The following is a 20,805-nucleotide window of genomic DNA, read 5'->3' as shown; positions in this document are numbered from 1 at the left end:
CTGGTTCACATTTTATTTCCCAATTCTAAGCTAAAGTACTGGAATTAGCTCCTAAGAATTCTTTCTGATTGTTCCAGTGGGGTCCACGGAGCCTGACTGGGCCTCCCAGTTGCCCAGCCAGTCCAGACTGCAATTGAGACAGACGTGAGAGCCTACATTCTGAATGGTTTGCAGAAGCCTGTGGATGATAACAGGTCCAAAGTCCATTTGCAGCATTTCCCCCACATGGATTAATTGGATTAAGCCTTCACTGAATTGCTTCTGGTCATTAAGGAAGACTGTGAGCAATCTTGCCCTCCGGCAGAGTCCATTGGAGGCAGATTACTTCCCCCTCTTCCATCAGCCCAGGTGGAGGCAGTCCTCAAAAGTCAAGGCTTGACATTTTCTTTAGTTCCTCCGGTTTAAGACAGCCCTGCAGGTGTTCTTCCTGTTTGGTGCTCTAAGGCTAGGTCTTTGCACATTTCATTCTAGATGTTTTACTTCGTTTTCTTGAGTTGCCCTTTGAAATGTTCTGTCCCGCTCTTTAACCTCATCCTCTCTCCCATTGGTCATAGCTACTCTACCAAGAAGAGGAAGCTTCAGGGTCTCTTCTGAATTTCCTTTCGTTCTTGTTTGGTTTTGAATGACCCTTCACCTTTTTCCTAGTATGTTCCTGACGTCATCCCACTGCCCATGGGTCTTCTGTCATTAATGTTCAATGTGTCATCTCTTCTTGAGACGTCCTGGCAATCTAGATGGGGTACACGCAAGGTCATATATTGGCTCGTGTGGACTTGTTTTAAATTTTTGTCAGTTTCAACGTGAACTTACTTACATAGGAGCAATTGATGGTCTGTTCCACAGTCAGCCTCTGGCCTGGTTTTAGCTGCTGAGATTGAGCTTCTCCATCGTCTCTTTCTACAAATGTAGTCAATTTGATGTTGGTGTGTTCCGTCCTTTGAGACCCACGTGTGTAGTCTCCTGTTGTCTTATTGGAAAAAGGTAGTTGCTATGAACAAGTTGTTGCTCTTGCAAAACCTATCATGTGACCTCCAGCTTCATTTCTATCACCAAGAACGTCTTCTCCAATTACTGTTCCTTGCTCTGTTTCCTACTTTTGCATTCCAATCGCTAATAATTATCAAAGCGTCTTCATCGCATGTTTGATCTATTTGTTACTGAAGACGTTGGTGGAAGTCTTCAAATTTTTCATTACTAGCTTTTGCAGTTGGTGCATAAATCTGAATAATAGTTGTACTGACTGGATTTCCTTGCAGGCAGACAGATATAATCCTACCACAGCGTTGTGTTTCAAAATCGATCTTGAAATGTCCCTTTTGACGGTGAACGCAACACCGTTCCTCTTGAATCTGTCAATCCAGGCAGAGTACCCGTATGATTCTCCCATTCAAAATGGCCAACACCAGTCCATTCAGCTCTCTAATGCCAAAAATGTCGAATTGGTGAGATTCTTTTAGTTTTCCACAGGCATCGAGGTCAGGATTTACAACATGTACTTGAGGAGAGGGGAGGGGGTGTAATTCCATGCAAAGCCCCCCTGATGGCATAGTGCTTAAAGTGCTTGGCTGCTAACCAAAGAACTGAGCCCCAAACCCTCTGTGGGAGAAGGATATGACAGTATCTTTCTGGGCTTGGGAATTGTGTTGGGCAGGTCTACCCTAGCCCACAGGGTCCCAATGGTCAGAAGTAACATGACAGTAATGGGATTAGGCTACCAGGTTCCTCCCAGGCAGGGAGAAGGGATTATCCTTCACCTTGTCTAGTGAGATTCAGGCTCCTTGTCCCCAAAAGAGGAAGAAAAACTGTTGGACAGCCAGCCACATGACCAATGGCCCTCAGGTCGACTGCTTTGGCTATCCGATGTCCGTGTGTCCTCTTTCTCGCATTGCCTCTTTTAGAAAGTAGCTAGGTGCACACACATGCTGTTAGATGCCACCCAGTCCGTTGTCAACCCAGAGTCTCTCCCGTGTGGCAGAGTAGCGCTGGAGTTTCCCAGGCTGTCCTCTGTCACCCTGCAGAGCTGCGGAACGGGGGCTGAAACCAGCTGAACACACACTCCTGCGAGCTGGGCTCCTTGTGCTTTATCCTAAGGCGCTCGTGAGATTAATGCTAAGCGATTGTATAGTTAGTTGCTACCAACCACATGCCCTCTCTGTGTGAAGAGTGAGGGGAAGGGCCAAGAGTGGAGGATACAAAACATTGAAAGTGTATCTATTTGACAGAGCAAGAAAGGAGCCACATGTAGCAGCTACAGATTTTCTTTTTCTACAAGGACTCTGGGGCTCCGATGACTTGTGGCCCCTCCTTTACAACCCAGACCCTGTTCCTTCTGCCTTTGCTACTGATGAAGCGGGGCCTCTGCCTGCCGGCAACGTAATACCCGGCAGTGTCTTTTGGCCAGGAGACAAGACAGTTTTATTGCGAGATCCATAGCACAAGGAGACAGCGGAAATGCTTCCTCTGTCTCCACCTCCAACAGAGAAGGGAGAGGATTTGTATGTATTTGAAAATGGGCGTGGTGTGGGGAAGGAACTTTGCAAGTATTGTAACTAGGCCGAAGGTAGGGGGCTGGTAATTGGTTACTAAAGGTCAATATTGTAACTAGGTTGGAGGGCTATGGTGCTTGTCCTCTCATGCTGGTGCAGCATGCTGGAGCAATTTCTCTTGCTTTCCCCTGAGACTCAAAAGAGGAAGTTTTACCAGTTACTCTTCAACATTCCTTCCTGGTCTCTGGCTGGAAATCACAAGGGAATCGTTGATTCCATTTTTACTGCTAAGGAAGCGAAAGCAAATCCTAAGGAAAGATAAATCATCGCCCCAAGTCATAAAACAAGATCAATTTACATTTATAAAAACAGCTTAGTGATCTCTAAATTCACGCTTCACTGTTTTACCTTCTGGCAGCAACTTGACCAGTCCAGGTTCTGTACAGGGCCCTCCAACTAACTCCATCCAAGTCCCAGGTCCTTGAGGGTCCCAATGTCAAGTGTACATATGCCTGGAAGGGGGTTCAGGATTTGATTGCCTGCCCTACACACACTCTGGGTGTTTGACCCTTGCCCCTCTCGCCAAAGATTGCCACGGAGTCAAGTCGCTGAATTTCAGGGTCATTTTCTCTCAGCAAATGTCTTCAGGGGCAAAGATTGCTTTGAATGCCACCCTCACCTCTTTGGGTTTTAGCTTCCGAAATGTTGGCCTCATTATCCTTTACTATCTCACAGGTGTTTCTGGACTTCCACTAGGAGTTTTGTTTGTTGTCTTCCATTGTCTTCAGTGGGTTGAGCTTAAATGAAAAGGTCCCCTGGGGCATTGCTGGCCTTCATTTGAGTCCCTCTCTGCCCTCACAGTAGAAATCCCTTTGATGATTAGAATCAATTATCCCCAACCAACAGTGGAGCCTCTTTTTTTTTAAAAACAGGAGTTTTAATTAGAAAGTGAATCAATCGGTAAAAATAAACTATGCAGGGTCAATTATTAAATGCACATTCGGCTAAAGCATGAGAGAGAGGAAGGGCTTTACAAAGCAAACAATAGTGGTTTCCAACTTCTATTTGGGTTAAAGACCAAACACGGGAACAACTGTCCCTTTTTGGTTTCAAGGGGGTACGTGTTACCATGGTAACATGCAGTCCACACGCTGCTGCACCACCAAAGTTGCTGCTGTTGTCACTCTCAGGCGTCACTCATGGATGTTACATGTTATGACTGACTGCACCACACAGCCTGGTGGATTCAGTTCTCTTTATGAGGTCAGGGGCTCCGGTGGCTGAAAAACATGAACTGATCACTCGGCTACAATTGGTAACCATACTTGGAAGCTGTGAGACGTTAAAAACAGCACCACAAAGACTCCTTCCCTCATCAACAGCAACTTTCAAAAAGCTGAAACAGTGAACGATGGTGTGAAAGTTAGGTTTTGTGTGTACTTGGCTGGTCCAGGGTTCTCAGTCCTTTGGCAGTAAGCCTCCTCCCCAAGGTCAGCATCCTTTTTTCACTTTCTCACCCAGTGGCCTGGGGTGCACAAAACGGCCCAATGAGTCTTAGCTACTAACTCAGAGAAATCCGTATTGTGCCCCATGGTGGGAGCCTTCCCCCTTGGGGTCCTGACGTCTGTGGGTGGCTTTGGAGTTGATTCTCCTTCACGGGGGGTCCCCTCTGTGCAGAGTAGAACAGCTCCACTTGGGTTCTTAAGGCTGTGATTTTTCTGAAAGCAGATCCCCTGGCCTGACTTCTGAGATGTTCCTAGGTGAGTTTCCATTTCCAGCCTTTCAGTATTGGAGCTTGACTCTTTACTCCACCTGCAGACACTCCTTGGGTCCTCAAAGCTCTAAACCAGGCCAAACCCAGCCCCAACTTGCAGGTATAGGAAACCAACATTTTGCAAAAGAGTCTGGCATGGGCTGAATTGTGTCCCCACCTAAAATATATGACAAGTGGGCTGAGCCAGGGTTCTCGGTGGACTGGCAGTTAGGTAACGTAACAGTGATGTGGCAGCATTACACAATGTTATAATCATCCCCCATGATGTGAGGGGACCAGCCAATCAGTTGTAAGGGAATAGAGTGGGAAACAACAGAAACCAAACTCACGTCTATCAAGTCAATAAAGACCCATAGTAACTCTGTAAGGGAGAGCCCAACTATCCCTGAGGGTTTCTGAGATTGTAAATTAAAATAAAAATAATTTTATTGGGGGGCTCAAACAGCTCTTATCCATCCATCCATCTATCCATTGTGTCAAGCACATTTGTACATAGGTTGCCATCATCGTTTTCAATACTTTTCTACTTGAGCTCTTGGTATCAGCTCCTTTCCCCCCTCCTTCCCCATGTAATTCTTTATGGGAGTAAGAAACCTCTGAAGTCTTTCTCCCACAAGCAGCCAGGTGCGCTTCCGGGTGCTCTCGTTCTCCGACATTCACAATCTAAGCCAACTATGCGCAGCCCAATGGGCACCCTCTATGCCCCGGGGCTTCTAGAGTGGGATGCAGCCCCCTTATTGAAGTCACAGTCCTGCTCTGATGGAACGGAGCCTCCCTAGCAATGGCCCGCATCAATCTATTACTTTACAAGATAAAAGGAGCAAGGCTGGGGCGCAAGAGAGAGATTCACTGCCACTAAGGGAGAGGAGCTGGCAGTGGGTCCTTTGAACCCGGGGCCCTAGTGCTGGGAACCTCCTACACATGAAGATCTCTAAGGGATCCCAGATGTTGAAAGGAGTCAAGAACCTTCCCCGGAGCCAACAGTCCATTTTGACCTATGTCTGCCACAATCAACTTAATCGATGCTCCCTGTCTGCTAACAAGCCTATTCACATCACTTACTGTGATCAGAGGCTTAAGTCATGCGTTCACCCCTCTTATTTTCGACGCCCACCCATCCTCACCTAGGGGTCAAGGCCTATGGGTTAGCTGCGTGGTTACAGGTAGATTAGGTAGTAGGACGCATCCAGCGCCCTACCCCCAACGCCTAGGAGGAGGCTCCCGCCTTTCGCTCCGCGGATCCCAAGGCAGAGGCTGGGCTAGACGGGAGCTGCGGAGCACGCCCCGCCCCCTCCCCAGCGCGCCTGCGCGTCAAACGCCTTTCCCGCGGGCGGACGCAGACGCCCAGGCTGCTCCCGGCGTCCGTTCTCGGGAGCGAGCGCGCGCGCGTCCCGGGCGCGCCTGCGCAAAACAGGCGGAAACTCGCGCCCCGACGCGGTTCCCGCGCATGCGTGCTGCGCACTCCGGGGCCGCCCGGCCTGAGGGAGAGGAGCAGGGAAGATGGCGGCGGTGGTGGAGAATGTCGTGAAGCTGTGAGTGGCCGTTTCCTTTCCTCTCCGGCCGGGGGGTCTTGTAAGGGACCCGGGGGTGGTCGCGGTGCGGGAAGGGGAGCCAGACGAGGGGGCAGCCGTGCCCAGGCAGACCGCGGTGCGACTCTTAGTGGGGGGGGGTCACCGCAGGCTCCGGAGGAGACGGGCGCTTCTTGGGAAACTTGGGAGGCCCCGAGAGGGCAGGCGGGGCCGCTGACCGGAGGCCCCCCGCGAGGCTGGCGGCCCGAGCGGCCCGCCTGGGGCGACGACAGCGCCGAGCATGGCGCCCTGGCTGCCCCGGAAGACGCGCCGCCCTGGGCCGCCGCCCGAGACGCCCCCGCCGGAGGGCCCGGGCCGACCGCTTCCCGGGAGCAACAGGCTCCGAGCCTCGGCGGGGGAGGGCTGCGGGCCCGGGAGGGGGTCCACACCGTCCCGTGACGTCATGGGGAGCGGGGCCAGCCAGGGACCCCCCAGACTTAGATGCTCTGGGGGAGGGATTGTGGAGAAGCCGATCCGGAAAAGACGGCTCCGGAGAGCCGGGGTTGGGGTGGGGTGCGGAGGGGAGGCGAGGGGGCCCTTCGTGCCGCCCCTGCCCCGGCCGTCCAAAGGACCAGGCCCGGCGGCTTCCCGTAGCCGGAAGGGACGAGTCGTCCGTCTGCATTCCCGGGCCCGAGCAAAGTAAAAAGTTCGGGTGTTACCCGGAGCACGGCCTGCTGGCGGGCTCCCGGGCGTGCGGAGGTGCGTCGCTACTCGACTTGACCCCAGCCTCTTCCGAAGAAGCGTTGGAGTAACTTTGGGAAGGGCTCGGGGGCCCGGGGCCCCTCCAGTCGACGCCCCGGCTCCAAGACAGTAGGACTGGCCCCGAAGGGTTTTCTGGGCGGTTATCTGGAGTCTAGCCGGCCTTTCTCCCGCGGAGCCGCAGGCCGGTCCCCCGCGTCAGCGGTCAGCCATTCCTTAGTGACCCAGCGTTGAACCTTTTGCAGGGTTCGCTTGAGGGCCAATCGGGCAAGTTTGGGGGGCTTTGTTTGTTTTAAATGGATACACTGCACTGGGTGGAGGCAGAGGGACACAGAGAAGATGCCCGGTCCTGGCAATTCAGTGGACTCAATGGAAAGGGGAAGGCTTGGAAACCGTTGGAAAGACCTCACAGCTTTTCAGCTGTCTGTCAGCCCTCCTTTACCCAGGAGCCCTGGATGCGGGCACTTTGCTCCCCCCGCCCCTGCCTGCAGCCTTCTCTCCGAGAACGAGAACGCTTTCCCACTTCCATTAAGCTAAGTGCCTTCGCCTCTTGTGGTTCTTTTTTCCTTCGGCTTGCTTTCCGCTGGCAAGCACTCTCCAGCGGCCTCCCCGCCCCAGCGCCATTATCATTCTCTGATCTGCCCACTCCACTTTCCCCCCAGGCTCTCCGCAGGCTGACATTTTCCTCAATTTAGAAATGACATTGTTGATCTACCATTTATGTAGCTATTCTTCCTGGCTCCGATGTTCTTTGTTTTGCTGCTCTGCCCCAGGTGGGGACCCCCCCCCAAATCCTATTGGAAGAGTAGGGTTTACCCTGGCTTCATGCTTCCTGAGAGAATCAGAAAATTCCTTGGGGGTGGGTGGGGCAGGAGTTGCTATGCTGGGCAGAGACACCAGGCTTGTTTGGAGAGCTGTGTGTGCGGCCCTTGTGCTGGAGGACTGTCTTCAGGGAGAAAGGAGGGCGGCCTTCCCCTTTCCAGTAGAGTGCCACTGCCCCTGCTCAGCAAATAGCTGTGGACATTGGGAGGGTCGCCAACCCCTGGCCCCTGAGTACCAGTCCCGAGAAACCTCTGTAGTTCGAGGGCGGGCTCTGGCTCACACTTGGCCCAGTTCCAGGCAGAACTACCCTTTAGGGGCTTCCGTTTTGCCTGCTCCAGTCTCTCCTTGGAAAGAACCGGTTTTTCCCCGTTTCTCTGGATCCTGGTGCAGCTGCCTTCAGGCAGCTCAGGGTCCACACGGATGTCGGGACATCTTTTCTGATTCTCCTCTTAATGAATCCTCCTGTTTATAAACTCTCTGTGAAGTCTCACTCATTGCTGTCCGAGCCACTTGCAGCCCCTAGTGACCGTGTAGAACAGAGTAGCCCTGCCCCTTGGTTTCCAAGGACCTCATCTTCCAGAGGCAGGCTGCCACATTTTTCCACATCTTTTCCTGCAGAGTGCCTGGTGGGCTTGAACTGCTGACGTTTCAAGTGACAGCTGGCCACTTTAACCACAGTGCTGCCTTGGCTCCATCCTTCCAGGGTAAAAGAGTCGAGTAATAGCTCACTGGCTTTGAAGCCTTCTGAGTTAGATCACATGATATGCTTGGAGTTTCTTGCTTCCGGAGCCTTGAGTTGCTGCTCTGTCTCCATCAGCCTTTCCCACTTACACGCTTCATTCCCTCTCCTTGGACTGGTGCTGTAACCATTTACCCACCTTCTGAAATGCCACTTAACTCCGAGAACTTCCCCCCAGACCACGGCCAGGTCCGTGTTCTGCACTTTGCAGCAGAGCTTTGGACCGTTCTGGTTCTGCCTTGTTCAACAAAGGGAAACTGGAACAGACCTGAATTTCTGACGTGGGTGGTCACCGGGAAGGGGGAAAGTTAGTCTCCCTCTTAGAAAACAGGAGCAGCGTGGGCATTTCATAGCAACCAGAGTAAGAAACCACGGGCCCTGCTCCAGGGACTTTTCCTTTGAGTGTGTGTGGCTCTCACGGTCCTGGCAGCGGTCTCATCTCCCACATCAGGCTCTTCATCGCCCGCCTCAGGGCTCAGGTCTGTGGTTTTTCCCAGGACAGAACTGGTGTGAAGCCCTGCCTCCATGTGGCCTCCAACTGTCAGGATCATTTCCCTTCAGCAGAAACCAAGGAGCCCTCTCACCTGCCGCCCAGCCTGGTGGAGCAGGTTTTGCCTCCTAAGGCAAGAAGCCTCTTTCCCGCCCACTCTCCAGCGTGCCCCCTCCAATGACAGTCAGTACTGCTCTCTGCATCGATGGGCTGCTCTCCCTCCTCCAGCTGAGTGCAGGCTGTCTTCTTTGGTTGCAGGAACATTTTAAGCCAGGGGTTGGCCAACTTTTGAGATGGGAAGAGCCCAATCCCTCACAACAATTTTCACAATTGTTCAAGAGCCATAAGTACATTTTAAAATTTTTTCATAAATGTTTTTATAAACAAATGAAACAACCATTATCTGATTAACATCCTTTCAAGTTTTTCTAAATGGAACTATGATAGTTTTATTTTCCATTTCACTTACGAGCCATATACATGTATGCGCCGAAAGCCACAGTTGGCCAGTCCCAGTTCCAAGCTCTGCAGTCTCCTGTGGTGCTGCGCTGGAGTTCGTTCAGGTCACAGACGTAAGCGGCTCACACCAGAGGCCTCCCTGGCATAGAATTCTGATAGCGCTTCTCCAGTTCGTTCTCTCCACATGGGAGGACCTGCGTGACGATGTACCAGACACCTTTGAGCATTCTGCGAAGACTGGAAGGAACCCACTTCTGCCTTCAGCTTATTTTAGGCGAGACCCCGTGTTTAAGCTCCAGTACCAGAAAAGAACCTTTTTGAATCCTGAAAGCTGAGAACAAGATCACATCTGTATATGTCCTTATAATCAGATGCTGAACTCTTAATCACAAGGCTGGCAGCTCAGACCCACTAGCCACTCCAAGGGAGAAAGATGAGGCTGTGTGCTCCCATAGAGACTGACCTTATGTGGCAGAGGTGGGGACACTTTCTGCCAAGGACCATTTAGATATTCATGACATCATTCCCGGGCCATACTGGTCCAACACTTAATTAGTTCAGTCCTAATGTGGTGGTTCTGGAGCCTGGGTGGCGTGGTGGCTACAAGTTAGGCTACTAACTGCAAGACTCACAGTTCAAAACCACCAGCCGCTCTGAAATGCTCTACTCTCGTAGCGTTAACAGTGTCGGAAGCCCACAAGCGGAAGTTCTGCCCTGTCCTCTCGGGGGTGCTGTGAGTCAGAGTCAGCTGACGGCAGTGGGAATGTGGTGCCTGGAGCTGCGTCTCTGGTGAGGCATGTGAGGTTAGCTAGTATTGATGACTTTGCTGGTTGCTGTGTCTCAGCACCCACTCAGTGGCAGTGGGTTATAATCAGACGGTGCCTGGCACTGTCGTTTTCCAGCCTGTAAAGCTCTTACAGATTTGTCCTGGATTCGATTTCCAGTTGAAGCGTTTGAATCCAAAAGGCTCTTTCCTGTAAAATCTGGTGGGGATGGGGAAAGGCCTGGTTCCTCTCCTATCTGTAGTGAGACTCCATAAAAATAGATGAGTTCAGGGAGATGAAGCTCCCACCCACTGATGGTAATGGCCATACGTAGAGTTAATTATGAGTTGGCCAGGTACTGCACTGAAAATGCGAGAGACACAAAAAGCAGAGGGAAAGAGCCGCCCTGCTGCGTTTCCCAGCCCGGAACTGTGCCCTTCCTCTACCTGGTTATCCTGGCAGTTGCGTGCTCTTGATTTATGGCAGAATAGGATCTTGTTGTACCAATATACTACACTTTGCTTAATAGGTTTTAATGTGTCCCCCGCCCCTCGCTGCACTCCTTTCTCTATTTGTAGGAAGGGGTTAACTCTCTTGGAAGGATAGCCAGGATGCTTCTTAAAAGCAAGGTTGGCCAGACTTCGCCTTGTGAGCTTTGGATGGGGAAATCATGTTTGGTAAAGGTCATGGGGGTCGGCCCCCCAAAACGAGGAAGAGCCTCCCTGAGCTGGATTGACTTGGTGGCTGCAGCAGTGGGCTCCCACGTGGCAGTGACGTGGAGGATGCTGCAGGCTGGGCCACGTTCCATCGTGCTGTGCACGGGGCCACTGTCCGTTGGAACTGACTGCATCAAACAACACGCGTCACATCTGCTCCTCCTTGGTGAGCGCAGAGAGAGAACATCAGCCCGTGAGCGTGATGGGGAAGAACATTTGTTTCTTTCCCTCTCTGTGGGTTGAGCCTTCCATCTGGTTAGACACCCGATGAGATCAGGTGTTGCAGGCGGTGATTATCTGTAAAGTGTCTTTCCTGTGCATGGCTTTGTGAGCGCCTTGGTGTCCCGTGAGGCTGCAGTAACACTGGCACAGTCGCCCGGTCCCCCGTGCCATCTCCAGAAGCAGATGGCGAGGGAAGGGAGCGTGCACACAGCATGCCCTCCCGCAATCCGCGTCTCCCGCAGCCTCGGGGAGCAGTACTACAAGGACGCCATGGAGCAGTGCCACAGGTACAACGCCCGCCTGTGCGCCGAACGCAGCGTGCGCCTGCCGTTCCTGGACTCTCAGACCGGAGTGGCCCAGAGCAACTGCTACATCTGGATGGAGAAGCGGCACCGGGGCCCAGGTGAGGGTCCCCCCTGGGAGAAGGCCTGGGAATAGACACGTGGTGGCCTTACGCTTGGAGGCCCCAGGGGACCAAGGTAGATTGGTCCCTGGCAGCAGCTCTGCTTTCTGCCTGCTGGCTTCATTCTTGGCCTCCCGGAGGCCCCTAGACCCACATTTATCCTATTTTGCTGGCCACAGACGACCCTTCCCCCGCACTTTAGTTCCTGCTTTCCTCCCTCGGGAACTCCAGGGGCTACTCATCTGGGTGGTCCTTCAGCGAGGTCTCCTGGACTGACTGCTTTCCTCCCACAGGGCTGGCCTCTGGGCAGCTGTACTCTTACCCTGCCCGGCGCTGGCGGAAAAAACGACGAGCCCACCCCCCAGAAGATCCCCGGCTTTCTTTCCCTTCAATTAAGCCAGGTGAGGCACACCCCTCTGCTGCGCGTAAAAAGGCCTGCAGGTCACCTGCTCTGTGCCCAAAAGATCCTCACCTGAATAAGAGGGCGTCCTCCCTTTAAGTAGCTTGGTCTCAGGGGAGACAGGCAGGCAAGCAGACAAATGGCAGTGCGTGGAGACCGGGGGTCTCTTGGTTCCTGGGCCGCCCAAGAACAGCAGACGGGAACTGGCCTGTGTCACGGGAGTCCAGCCTGTGTTGCTCTCATACCACCCGTCCTGGCTTGCAGACACTGACCAGACCTTGAAGAAGGAAGGCCTGATCTCACAGGATGGCAGCAGCTTAGAGGCTCTGTTGCGGACTGACCCCCTGGAGAAGCGAGGTGCCCCCGACCCCCGAGTTGACGATGACAGCCTGGGCGAGTTTCCTGTGACCAACAGTCGGGCCCGGAAGGTAGGAGCCTCACCCTCAAAGCGTGGGAGATTGCGCCTCCTCACCAGGGCAGGCTAGTAATGAGGTCAGGAGCAGACCCTGTGGGCCTCAGGTGGGCAAGCAGGTGAATGGTCCTGCAGTGCTGGTCCTGCTGCATCTGCAGTGGACCCTGGCCGGCTGGCTGCTTGGCTGCTCCACGCCTTCTAAGCAAAGGCACTCACCCAGTCACCCTTTTTCTATCAAGAAATCTTTCTAGTGCCTGCAGTTACCTAAGTTACCTGGTCTGCCTGCAGGGACCATTTAAGTCCATCCATCAGAACCAGGCACTGCTGCTTCACGAGTGCTCCCTCTCCTGTTGTACGGGGAGTTACAGCAGAACAGCTCAGAACTGGGCCCAGGCTCGGGGGCTCTCAGAAGGGAGCTGAGCATGAGGTCTGGCAGTGCCAGGGGGCAAGGGGATCTACTGGGGTCTGAGGGAAAGCTTGATGCACATGTGGCCTTTGTTTTGGTCCCTTGGAGATGGTGGGAGAGGCAGTCCAGACTAGGGGGCTCTTAGGGGAGAGGCGCAGAGCACTGGAGGCTGGAGGTGGAATGCTCCGGGCGGCGACCTGCAGGAAGCCCAGGCTTCTTGGCCAACAGTACCACAGGGGAGCCTCTGGGTGCACGTGGGTCCTGCCCATCCTGATCCTCCTGTCCACTCAGCGGATCCTAGAACCAGAAGACTTCCTAGACGACCTAGATGATGAAGACTATGAGGAAGACACGCCCAAGCGCAGGGGCAAGGGGAAGGCCAAGGTGAGGGGCTGGGCGGGGCTCCTGGATTGGATTTCCTGTAGCTGCCTTTTCCTCTTGGGTGAGACTAGCCGCCTCAGGCACTGCAGACAGGGTCTCTTCTTGGTCTCCGTGCGTGGCAGGGTAAAGGTGTGAGCAGTGCCCGGAAGAAGCTGGATGCCGCCATCCTGGAGGACCGGGACAAGCCCTATGCCTGTGACAGTAAGTGCCTCCTCAAGGGGGTGGGGGGCCTTGCCTTGGACCCAGCTCCTGCTCAGAACATGGGGACGGAGGTGTGGTAAATATGCCCGGTTATTTGCCCTGCTACTGCTGAGTGGCTCCCCCTAGCACCCCTGGGATATCCTACCTGCCTCTGACACACCTGGGGAGGGAGGGGTGCTGCATGCTGGGGTGCGCTCTCTGCTTCCCTCTGGCAGATGAGCAGGTTGGGACCCCCCGCGACCAGCAGGCTGGCCTCTTCAAAGGTTCTGCTGGCCCTCAGCAAACCGGGGCCCAGGGGCCCAGCACCGAGCTGTCGTGTCTGCTCTCCCCTTCCTCTCTGGCTCGCCGCTTTCTCTCTCGTGGGCTCCACTTTCCTGTTGCTGCCGCTCCTGTCTCCAGCGCGTCACGGCCTTCCTCTCACGACTTGTCTTTCTGTCTTTCAGATAGTTTCAAACAAAAGCATACCTCGAAAGCGCCCCAGAGAGGTAGCTCTCTCAACTTTTCAGACTTTTGGTTTTCCTGTCCCTTTTCCCTCCTCCCGGGTTCCTCCTGCCTTTCTCATTTCCTATGATGCTCCTTCACTTCATTCTCGGGGATGGCTTGGGAATGACAGTGGTGGGACAGCGGCCCTCTCCCCTGCCTCATAGTTCTGAAAGCTGCCTCCACCCGCCTGTGTTCCACAGATGACTCCCAGGGCAGCTTGGGCCCACTGAGTTTCTGGGAGCCCACTGCTGAGAGGATCCTCTGCTCCTCCCTCTTCCAGGCAGACCGTGGGTGGTCAGCCCGTGGTCCCCACCGTCCCACCAACCCTGGCTTCTTCCCATCCTCCCCGGTTCCTTCCTAGTTGGCCCCTTGCCCTCACTGCTATCACTGCTCCAGATGACAAGGTGTCTCCTGTCTCATGAAGGTCTGCTTTCCTTGCTGGTGGCAGAGACTGGGCAGGGCACTGGCATGGAAGTGCATGTCAGTGGCTCTGGGAGCCAAGTTCCCTAGCAGATTCAGTTACCAGCTTCTCCGCAGGGCTCACCCCACCCCCCTCTGCTTCAGCTCACTCAGCTGGGCTGGGAGCACCAGGGTAGCCTGTGCCCTCCAGCTTGACTGAGGTTGGGGCAGTGAGCTTGGAGTCACTCCCTCCCCTTCCTCTTTGCTGCCACATTGTAAGACAACAGCAACCCCACCCTCTCTCCTGACCTGGGACAAAAGCCCAGACTGCCAGGATCCCATATACAGGGGGTGGTGATGCCCAGCGGGAGGAGGGCTCGAAGCTGCAGTGCTATGGGGCCAGGTGCTCCTGGCTCAGGAGAGGGGCTTTCCTAGGACAGTTAATGGGAGGTTTCCCTCTGCTCAGGGGGCCTTGCCAGGGAGGAGGCAGCAGCAGGCTCGGGCCCCTAACACCTTTCCCTCCCCCCTCTTCCGCTCCCTTAGTCTGTGGAAAGCGCTACAAGAATCGGCCAGGCCTCAGCTACCACTATGCCCACTCCCACTTGGCTGAGGAGGAGGGCGAAGACAAGGAAGACTCCCAGCCGCCCACCCCTGTTTCCCAGCGGTCCGAGGAACAGAAGTGTAAGCTGGAGCTGGAGGGGGGCCTGATTAGGGAACCCTGCCATGCTGGCAGTGTTGTAGGCCCAGCGGCTCTAGAGGGCAGCACCCAACCTTCATTCTCTCACCCTGTAGCTAAGAAAGGTCCTGATGGGCTGGCCCTGCCCAACAACTACTGCGACTTCTGCTTGGGGGACTCCAAGATCAACAAGAAGACAGGCCAACCGGAGGAGCTGGTGTCCTGTTCTGACTGCGGCCGCTCAGGTACCTCACCCTCGGGGAGAGGTCGCCAGACACCGTCCTGGCCGTGGCTGCCACAGCCAGCCACCTATCTCCCGCCTTCCCTCCACAGGGCACCCGTCCTGCCTGCAGTTCACCCCCGTGATGATGGCGGCTGTGAAGACCTACCGCTGGCAGTGCATCGAGTGCAAGTGCTGCAACCTGTGCGGCACCTCCGAGAACGACGTGCGTGCGTAGCCGCCGCGGGAGCCCAACGGGCAGGGTGGGGTGTGTCACTGTCAGGCACTGAGGGTGCTGAAGTTGCTCAGGGGGGCAATACGTCAGGAGCATTGGGAGACGTGCAACAGGAACTGGCTGGGTGACTTCTGAGGAGGTGGAGTTGGTGATGCCCAGGAGTCTGTCTAAGAGGAGATGAAGGCGGGCACTCCCACAAGGGGCGCAGGGACGGAGCCCGTGTACTGCTAGAGCCATGCGGTGGGGACCGTGGGAGGAGAGAGAGGCCGCGCCCCCAGACCGGATGTGCCGTGGTCTTCCAAGTACAGTGGAAAGCTGCTGATGGGTTTCAGTTTGGGCAGTGGCTCTCTGAGGCATTTGAGCTAGGTCACTGTGGCCCCTCGGGAGAGTTGATTATTGGGGACAAGATCGGAAGACCTGAGGTCAGTCAGGAAGCTGTGTCAGGGTCCACGTGAGAGCTGATGGTGCTTTGGGCTGGGCTGCGTTTGGACAGAAGTGGGCACCTGCCCAGCTTGTCGCCCTCACCCACTTGTCCTTTCTGTATACCTCAAGTAGCTGTCGTGTCTCCAAAAGCTCCTGGGTCCCCTCGCCACCGCCCATGACCCCAGTGCCCTGACTGAGGGACGGTGGCCACTCAGCGCCCCTTCTCCCCTTGCCTTTCCCAGGACCAGCTGCTCTTCTGCGACGACTGTGACCGTGGCTACCACATGTACTGTCTCACCCCGGCCATGTCGGAGCCTCCTGAGGGTAAGCGGCCCCTGGGTCTCGGCTCAGTGACTTCCTTGGAAGAGTACCCGTGCAGGGCCCCTGATGATGCTGGCCTTTGCCACAGCTCTGCGGGTTCAGTGTTGACACATCATCTCCAGGCCGTCCAAGAGTGCCCTGGCCTTACCCAGAGGGCTCAGCTCCAAACAGATGTCAGGGTGCATTTCCTCTCCCTTCTGGGAGGGCCAGGAACCTGGCGTTTGGATGAGACACTTCCCTTAAACACAGACAACGTGCTGAAAACTGGCTCCTTTACCATCGAACCGTGTCCAGAGAGACACATGTGCAATTCTGTGTAGTTCATTTCAAGGCAGGAAGGGCTGGTTTTGTACCTGTGAAAGGGCCGCTGGCTCAGCTTTCCGCCAAAGAGCTGCCCCTCAGAATAATGAGCCCCGGGAGCCTCGGCAGTGCTGACCTGGTGGTAAAGGTCAGGTGCCAGAAAGGAGGAGTTGAGGCAAGGTCCTAACGTGGGATCAGCATAGCCTTCTCCTGGCTGCCGGATGGATACTCAGGCCCCGGTAATGGTGAGGACCCCGCTCCCTGCCACAGGGCAGTGCTCGCGGAAACCCAGCTGATAAGAAATGAAAATGGGATTTCTTGGGGGCCATGAGAGTGCCGTCTGGATCTTGCGTTACGCTGAGCCTGGGGCTGGCTTCAGCCTTCAGCCACTTCCCGCTCCCAGAGTGGGTGGCTTAACTGAGCGGACACACCTGGGTGTGCGTGTTCCGAAATTCTGCTGGCTGCTCCCCTCCCCCTGGAGAGTACCTGTGAGGATAGCTGGAGGCCAGAGACCCCTCCAGTCAGGAAGGTGTGATCCCTCACGACTGTAGATCACCTTCCAGCCCACCTGTACCGACTCTGGCACTGGAGGGGGGCGGGGGGGAGTGTGTGGGACCCATCCTTACCTTGTTGTGCTTCCCTGCAGGAAGTTGGAGCTGCCACTTGTGTCTGGACTTGTTGAAGGAGAAAGCTTCCATCTACCAGAACCAGAACTCCTCTTGATGTGACTGCCCTGCTCTCCCACACTCTAGGGCTGTTTCCCGTTTTCCATGCCCACACCCCACACCCCCTGATCTTTCACAAGTCCAGAGAACCTCGTGCCAACCTGCCTTTGGCAGCAGCAGGTGGAGCGGCAGCTCTGAACACCTCTGGCCACAGGTCCTCAGGGAGAGGCGTAACCCTGGCCGGGCACGGCTGCCGCCCGGCTCCTGCTGCCCTCCAGGTCATGCATTCACAAGGCCTGCCTTGGACCCAGGCCTGGCTGTCACAGGGTTTGTGGCCTCCGAACGGGAGGACTGCTTGCTTCTCTGGCTCTGCCTCATTCTGGCTGCCAGGCCCAGCCCTGCCCGTGTTGCTGGCAGTTCGTGACGAAGGGGCTGTGGCTGTGGCAGCACCGTTTGCTGCTGCGCCCCTGTGCTGCCTGCCCTCACCTCCAGGGTGCTCTGCCCTGCCCCTCCCTGCAGGGAGCAGCAGTGTCACCCCATGCTTTTCTGGTGTCTCATGACCGAAGCATTCCCCACCCTCAGAATTCCCTGCCTCCCTCCTTATTCCCTTTGGTTTTGTGGGGACAGAGGAAGTATCAGGGGCCAGGCCAGTGGCTTGAGGGCCACAGGGAGACAGACAGATAATGTGCCTGTTTTTTAACTCGATGTCAAAGTCTACCTCCAGAATCCCCTTTTTGTTCTTGGACCTGGGCCTTCAGCCTCCCTCCCCCTTAAAAGGGTGCCTCAGCTCCTTGCCTCATGCAGCCGGGCCAGGGCCACCACAGACAGACAGACACCCTTCTCCCCTGGTCCGCTCGCCAGCAGCCGGTAAGGTCTTCACGCCCTGGTTCCTCAGTTCTCTGCTTGGTGGCGCTGACATTGAGTAGTTGGGGGACAGTCCATTCCAGGGTACCTTGAAGTGGCCTTCCTCCTAGGCCACAGACAGACCCTGCTTTACTGTCGCTTTGGAGTTGAGATCTTTTCCCCCTTAGTTCCTTCCTGTATTCCAAACATTAGTGCAAATAAACATTTTTACACGATGGCCTCTGTTGGGTGCTTTCTCGGCCACGTTACACACACACACTCCCCCCCATCCCCATCACAAGTGCACGTGAGCCTCGGGGCAGTGCTTTCTGCTGTTGAGAACAGACAGACACTTTCTACTTCTGCTGGACTCCATATGCACAGCAGGCAGAAACTGACTTGATTGTCATTTGTTAGGCAAATTCAAGTTTATAACAATTACCATAGGAGCAATGATGCTGTTTTGATAAATAACATTTGATTGGACTGAAATCAACCTTCCCCACTGTCACTGAACCAACTCCAGCTCATCCGTGATGTGTGAAGTCTCCAAGGCTGTCGATAGGGGAGCAGATGGATGAACCCCCCACTCAAAACAGCTAGTGAAGTCCAACCACTGCCTATTGCTGGGTATAAGTTGATTTGATTGGAGAAAATACTGCTTGACGTAGGTTAAATAGCTGCAAGCTATAGAATAACCAATTTCAGAAGTATGGTGATTGCATAAAGATGACGAAACACCTAAGATGAAGGACAGGGAAATGACAAGACAGCGCTTGAGCGTTTTGTCCACCAGGTGCTGCCGAGTGAGTGAGAACTGGCTTGGCAGTGAGTGAGAAGTGCCGCCACATTCCTCTGTGGGAGCCGGGCCATCCCCAGGCTGCTCTCACCAACACCAGTGCAGCCCTGCAACCTGCAGGACATTGTTCAGGGCCACCCCTGTACTGCAGGAGGAGATGCCAGGCGTCCTTACCACTGCACGTTTGAGCCCATTGGGGCATTGCTGTGTCAGTCCATCTTGAGGGTCTTTGAAATAAATATCCTCCAGTGGCCGGTCCTTCAAAAGTGAGTTTCCCTGCATCTGATGGGAACTCTGGTTTCCTCAGGGGATTTGTGTTCCTTATCTCTCTGCTTAGTGTTTTGGATTTCTTTAACTAGAGTTTTGACGCAGAGGTGAAGGTTCTCTAGGGCTTTTTGGAAGCCTGGGCAGTGGTGCACTCTATAACGGCGGTTACTATGAGAACAGTCATGGCACAAGCAACAGGATGAGTGGACGAATTAGGCACATGATGGTTGATGGGATGTCCAAGGGCCTGAAGACAAAAAGCAAAAATACGTTGTGTGCCATCCCACCCATGACCCTGGAGGACAGAGTCCCCAGTGACGGACACAACACCCCTGCAGGGTTTCCTGTGCTGTAGTCTTGACACGCAGGTCGCTGGGTCTTCTCGCGCACAACCACTAGTGGGTTCAGACTACTGACCTTTCAGTTAACAACTGAGTGCTTAACCATTGCAACCCCAAGCTCCTAAAGCCGGCGCAGAAGACACCAACACGGCCATGGACTCGTTGGTCTCGGCCCGGCAGCAGGGTGGAACTGTCCCTGGGGGCTTCCAAGACAGCTCCATGGAAGTAGATAGCCTCTGCCTTTTCCTGAGGAGCTGCCAGTTCTGAACTGACCTTGTGGCTGGCAGCCCAATGCAGAAGCACGGTGCCAGGTCAGAGGAAAATTGTAGTTTGTCCCGAACCCATGGTTGAGTTGGTTTCCAGGATAACCCTCTAGGACAGCGGTTCTCAGCCTTCATGCCACGGTGACCCAACCATAACATGGTTGTTGTTGCTACTCCATCACCATCATTTTGCTACTGTTAGGAATCAGGCGGCCCCTACGAAAGGGTTGTTCGACCCCCAAAGGCGTCGCAACCCACAGGACAGAGTAAAACTAGCCCCCGTAGGGTTTGTCCAGCTAGAATCTTCATGGAAGCAGACCACCTCATCTTTCCTTTCGGTTAGCCAAGTGCTTTAGCCACTGCATCACAAGGGCTGCTGGGAGTTTGCAGGAGGTTGAATTTGGGATGGGCTTTGGAGGGCAGAGAAGTGTCAGCTGGTGGGTCTGGGGTGGTGATGGGAGGAAACCTGTGAAGAAGGCAAAGAGATGCCAGCTCAGACCAGGAGCCCCAGCCCTTCAGGCACCTGGAAGGGGAGGCGGAAGCCCAGCTAGACAAGCTGCTGAAGCTCTCGTGGAAGAGGAGCCGCTGGATTGACTGTTAGGGGGCTCATTAATTTCAAAGAACAGGCCGGCGTGGGCAAGGGCTGAATGTTAGCAAGGCAGGAAGGATAGCGTCTGCTGAGTTCAGGAGCTAGACTTGCAAACAGGCACCAAAACGAATGGAAATTGGTCCTCCCGCTGGCCGGGCTGGCAGAGGCGAGGTCAGCGCTGTCCATGGTAACTAGCTTTTGTGTGGTTGCAAGCTTGCGTCCATTTTCTCCTTTCTCCAGTTTCTCAAAACCACCGAGGAAGGTCTCAGGGCTGTTTAAAGGAGCGGGGACTTCGAGAGTCACGGTTAGGAAGGTCTGGGACACCCGGTCTGTCCTCCGGTCCCGACGCGGCCGTCCGAGGGCTCCGCAGGCCCAGGGTCAGGTCGGCGGCCAGCAGGCTCCGCCTCCCGCCCTCCCCGCGCCATAGCTCCGCCCCCAGAGAGCCCGGCGAACCGCCATTCCGCAACGTCCAATGAGAGCTGGGCAAGGGCGGGACCGGACACACTGGAAGCCTATCGGGTCGGGATGGGGCGGGGCTGCGGTGGCGGGCGCGGAGGGGCAGCTCTGCGGGCTCCGCTCCCCCGAGAGAGCCCGGCGCGGGCGGCGCGCTCCGGGGCCCGAGAGCTCCAGCCCGCCGCCCGCCCGCCCGCTCCGCCCGCCGCCCGCCGCTGCGCGCCCGCCGGGGCAGAGGCTAGAGCGCTGGGCGGCAGCCGGCGGGACGAGCGCCTGAGGTGGGTGCCGGGCGGGAGGCCGGGCGGGGGGCGGGGGGCGGGGGGCGCTCGGGTCCGACGGCCTCGGTGCTGTGCTGCGAGAGGCCGACCCCGGCTCCCGGCCTGTCTAGGTCCGGCTCCTGGACCCCTCCCCCGCCCCTCCCCGCAGGGACCCCCGTCCCCCGCTGCCCGAGGCCTGCTCGCCCCAGCGCCCCGCTCCCGCTCTTTGTCGCCTGTGCACCTGCCCTCTCCGCGTGGGCTCCACGCCCCCTCAAGACTGGACCTCACCCAGCCGGACCTCCAGACCCAGCACCACATTGCACTCACTC

General features: G+C 55.5%; 1 protein-coding gene across 3 annotated transcripts; it reads left to right on the top strand.

Moving 5' to 3' along the window:
• The first annotated feature begins 5,645 nt into the window (after positions 1-5,645).
• Positions 5,646-17,745, top strand: DPF2 (double PHD fingers 2). 3 transcript variants are annotated; one of them, XM_075545430.1, is made up of 12 exons: positions 5,646-5,792; positions 10,982-11,142; positions 11,436-11,543; positions 11,807-11,970; positions 12,652-12,744; positions 12,864-12,942; positions 13,386-13,427; positions 14,368-14,505; positions 14,617-14,745; positions 14,834-14,946; positions 15,621-15,702; positions 16,646-17,745. In XM_075545430.1, exons 1-12 carry the CDS (start codon positions 5,761-5,763, stop codon positions 16,720-16,722), a joined length of 1,218 nt encoding a protein of 405 aa, XP_075401545.1. In that variant the 5' UTR covers positions 5,646-5,760; the 3' UTR covers positions 16,723-17,745. The 3 variants fall into 3 exon arrangements, with proteins under 3 accessions (XP_075401545.1, XP_075401546.1, XP_075401544.1); XM_075545431.1 differs by lacking the exon at positions 13,386-13,427; XM_075545429.1 differs by lacking the exon at positions 13,386-13,427 and having other exon boundaries at positions 14,368-14,745.
• Positions 17,746-20,805: the final 3,060 nt, after the last annotated feature.

Source organism: Tenrec ecaudatus, chromosome 4 (genome assembly GCF_050624435.1).
Source record: "Tenrec ecaudatus isolate mTenEca1 chromosome 4, mTenEca1.hap1, whole genome shotgun sequence".
NCBI classification, from domain to species: Eukaryota; Metazoa; Chordata; class Mammalia; order Afrosoricida; family Tenrecidae; genus Tenrec; species Tenrec ecaudatus.
Note: the sequence above shows the minus strand (reverse complement) of the source record. Positions and strands in the feature narration are given on the sequence as shown.

Bases quoted from the DNA above. Each gene is read 5' to 3' on its own strand.
- DPF2 (XM_075545429.1), top strand. From the start codon at position 5,761: ATGGCGGCGGTGGTGGAGAATGTCGTGAAGCT. The intron at 12,745-12,863 runs GTGAGGGGCTGG...CGTGCGTGGCAG, and splicing joins GGGGCAAGGGGAAGGCCAAG to GGTAAAGGTGTGAGCAGTGC. The intron at 14,947-15,620 runs GTGCGTGCGTAG...TGCCTTTCCCAG, and splicing joins GCGGCACCTCCGAGAACGAC to GACCAGCTGCTCTTCTGCGA.